The sequence below is a fragment of the Leucoraja erinacea genome, chromosome 36 (assembly GCF_028641065.1).
Source record: "Leucoraja erinacea ecotype New England chromosome 36, Leri_hhj_1, whole genome shotgun sequence".
Lineage (NCBI taxonomy): Eukaryota > Metazoa > Chordata > Chondrichthyes > Rajiformes > Rajidae > Leucoraja > Leucoraja erinaceus.
The window spans coordinates 1952476-1955174 of NC_073412.1; the positions used below are offsets into that span (position 1 = coordinate 1952476).

Consider the following 2699-nt stretch of genomic DNA (forward strand, 5'->3'; position numbering starts at 1 on the left):
GGAGGAGGGGAGGAGGAGAGAGGGGAGAGGGAGCAGAGGAGAGGTAGAGGAGGGGAGAGGAGGAGAGAGAGAGAGGGGAGGAGGGGAGGAGGTGGGAGAGAGAAGAGAGAGAGGAGGGGAGGAGGGGAGGAGGCGGAGAGGTTTGGAGCAGGGAGGAGAAAGAGGAGGGAGAGAGGAGGAGGAGGAGGGGAGGGGGAGGGGAGAGAGGAGCAGATGGAGGAGAGTAGAGGAGGGGACATGTTGACTACTTGGTGTCCTCCTTCTTTGAGTTGTGTTGGGTTGTGGAGGACCCATAAGTCAGGAGTGTCTGGGTGCTTTTGTCAGACACAGTCTGTGTGCTGTTATTTCTCATGACTTTCCTGCGGTCCGGGGGCTTGCTTGTGGCCGAGCCCGCGGGCGGGCGGGGACGTGGGTCAGGGTCGGGCGCGGAGGACGGTGGTGTGTGGGCGCTGTCCTTGCCGGTAGCCCTGTCGCTGCGGTCCCCAGTGTTGGCGTTTGGGTGGTAGCGGTGGCGGTGGTGTTATTGATGGCGGTGACCACACTCTCACTCTGCGCCTCGTCCTCCTCATCATCACAACACAGCGCGTGGTACAACACCTTGTCACTGAAGCGGACACGCTCCCTGGTGCCAGTGCTCCGGGGCAGGGCTTTGGGGAAGAGGCCACCACCACCAATCGTCTCCTCGCTGGAAGAGTCCGGCCCATTGGGAAGTAAACCTCCGTTCATCAACCTGTAGTCCGGTTCGGTCGGGGTGGACGGCAGTTCCTTGTCATCGCCCCCTGGGTCAGCTTTGGCCCTCTCCGGAGGCAGCTCCAGGAACGAGCAGAACTCCCAGCTGTCGGAGAGGATGTCCGGGGTGAAGAAGCCCAGTTGGCCGTAGTCCGACAGAGCCCCGCATTGTTCGATGTTCCTCACCGTGTCACTGCTGGACGTACTGCTGATCGTGGCCAGTGTCCAGTCGTCCGGCTCCAACTCAAAGTCAAAGTCACAGGTCAGCTTGTCGATCTGCTTGACCACCTGCGGACAAGCGCAACACCGTCACATTAGAATGGGGTCTCGACCCGAAACATCGCACATTCCTTCTCTCCACAGATGCTGCCTGTCCCACTGAGTTACTCCAGCATCTGAGAGAATGGAGCAGCTGGGCTTGTACAAAATTTGAGGAGGGACATTCTTGCTATTGAGGGAGCCCAGCGTAGGTTTACAAGGTTAATTCCCGGGATGGCGGGACTGTCATATGCTGGGAGAATGGAGCGGCTGGGCTTGTACACTCTGGAGTTTAGAAGGATGAGAGGGTATCTCATTGAAACATATAACATTGCTAAGGGCTTGGACACACTAGAGGCAGGAAACATGTTCCCGATGTTGGGGGAGTCCAGAACTGGGGGCCACAGTTTAAGAATAAGGGGTAAGCCATTTTGAACGGAAACGAGGAAACAATTTTTCTCACAGAGAGTGGTGAGTCTGTGGAATTCTCTGCCTCAGAGAGCGGTGGGGTGCAGGAGGAGGCCATTCGGCCCTTCCAGCCAGCACCGCCATTCAACGTGATCATGGCTGATCATCCCCAATCAGTACCCCGTTCCTGCCTTCTCCCCATATCCCCTGACTCCGCTATATTTAAGAGCCCCATCTAGCTCTCTCTTGAAAGCATCCAGAGAACCCGCCTCCACCGCCCTCTGAGGCAGAGAATTCCACAGACTCACCACTCACTGTGAGAAAAGTGTTTCCTCGTCTCCGTTCTAACTCCATATTCTTAAACTGTGTGTGGCCCCTGGTTCTGGACTCCCCCAACATCGGGAACATGTTTCCTGCTCTAGCGTGTCCAAACCCTTAACAATCTTATATGTTTCAATGAGATATCCTCTCATCCTTCTAAACTCCAGAGTGTACAAGCCCAGCTGCTCCATTCTCTCAGCAAAAGACAGTCCCGCCATCCCGGGAATTAACCTTGTAAACCTACGCTGGGCTCCCTCAATAGCAAGAATGTCCTTCCTCAAATTTTGCACGCCTTTGGAGTGTGGGAGGGAACCGGAGCACCTGAAGAAAACCCACACGGTCACTGGGAGAGCGTGCAAACACCATACGGACAGCACCTGTAGTCGGGATCAAACCCGGGTCTCTGCCATGTTATCATGTACAAGATTAAGTGAAGTTCTTTTTTCACAGACAGCTCAATAAATAATTACTGTATGAAAACACAATCCCAGTTTAAGTACAAAATGTACCATAGAAATCAGCACAATACGTACAGAAATAGCCGACTGGGAACGTGTACAAGAGTCACCACGTTTGGGGCAAAGCAGGCGGGGCAGTCAGAAGGCAGACGCAAAACGCTGGAGTAACCCAGCGGGACAGGCAGCATCTCTGGAGAGAAGGAATGGGTGACGTTTCAGGTCGAGACCCCTTCTCAGTCTGAAGAAGGGTTTCGGCCCAGAAACGTCGCCTATTTCCTTCGCTCCATAGATGCTGCTGCACCCGCTGAGTTTCTGTGGCTTATGCCTAGCAGATCAGGGGGTGGCTCTCATGTGTAAGTAAGTATGGTTTTATTGGCCAAGTATCACATACAATTGAATTTGCCTTGGTGCTCCACCCCGAAAGGGCCTCACACTTCCTGCACAGGTATAGTTTCGAATGACTCAGACTGAACACTAAAGGATTACGATAGATATAACATTAATGATAAAAGACCATTGATCATA

The 2699-nt window shown here is 53.8% G+C and overlaps 1 protein-coding gene across 1 annotated transcript in view; it reads right to left on the reverse strand.

Moving 5' to 3' along the window:
* Positions 1-210: 210 nt before the first annotated feature.
* The window catches only part of insyn1 (inhibitory synaptic factor 1), a 6300-nt gene continuing 3811 nt past the window's right edge, over positions 211-2699 (reverse strand). The window contains exons 2-3 of the mRNA XM_055662808.1: positions 409-1017; positions 211-373 (exon numbers count right to left, since the gene is read on the reverse strand). Of these exons, the coding sequence (XP_055518783.1) occupies positions 245-373; positions 409-1017 (738 nt within the window). The 3' untranslated portion in view covers positions 211-244. The remainder of the gene's footprint in view (positions 374-408; positions 1018-2699) is intronic.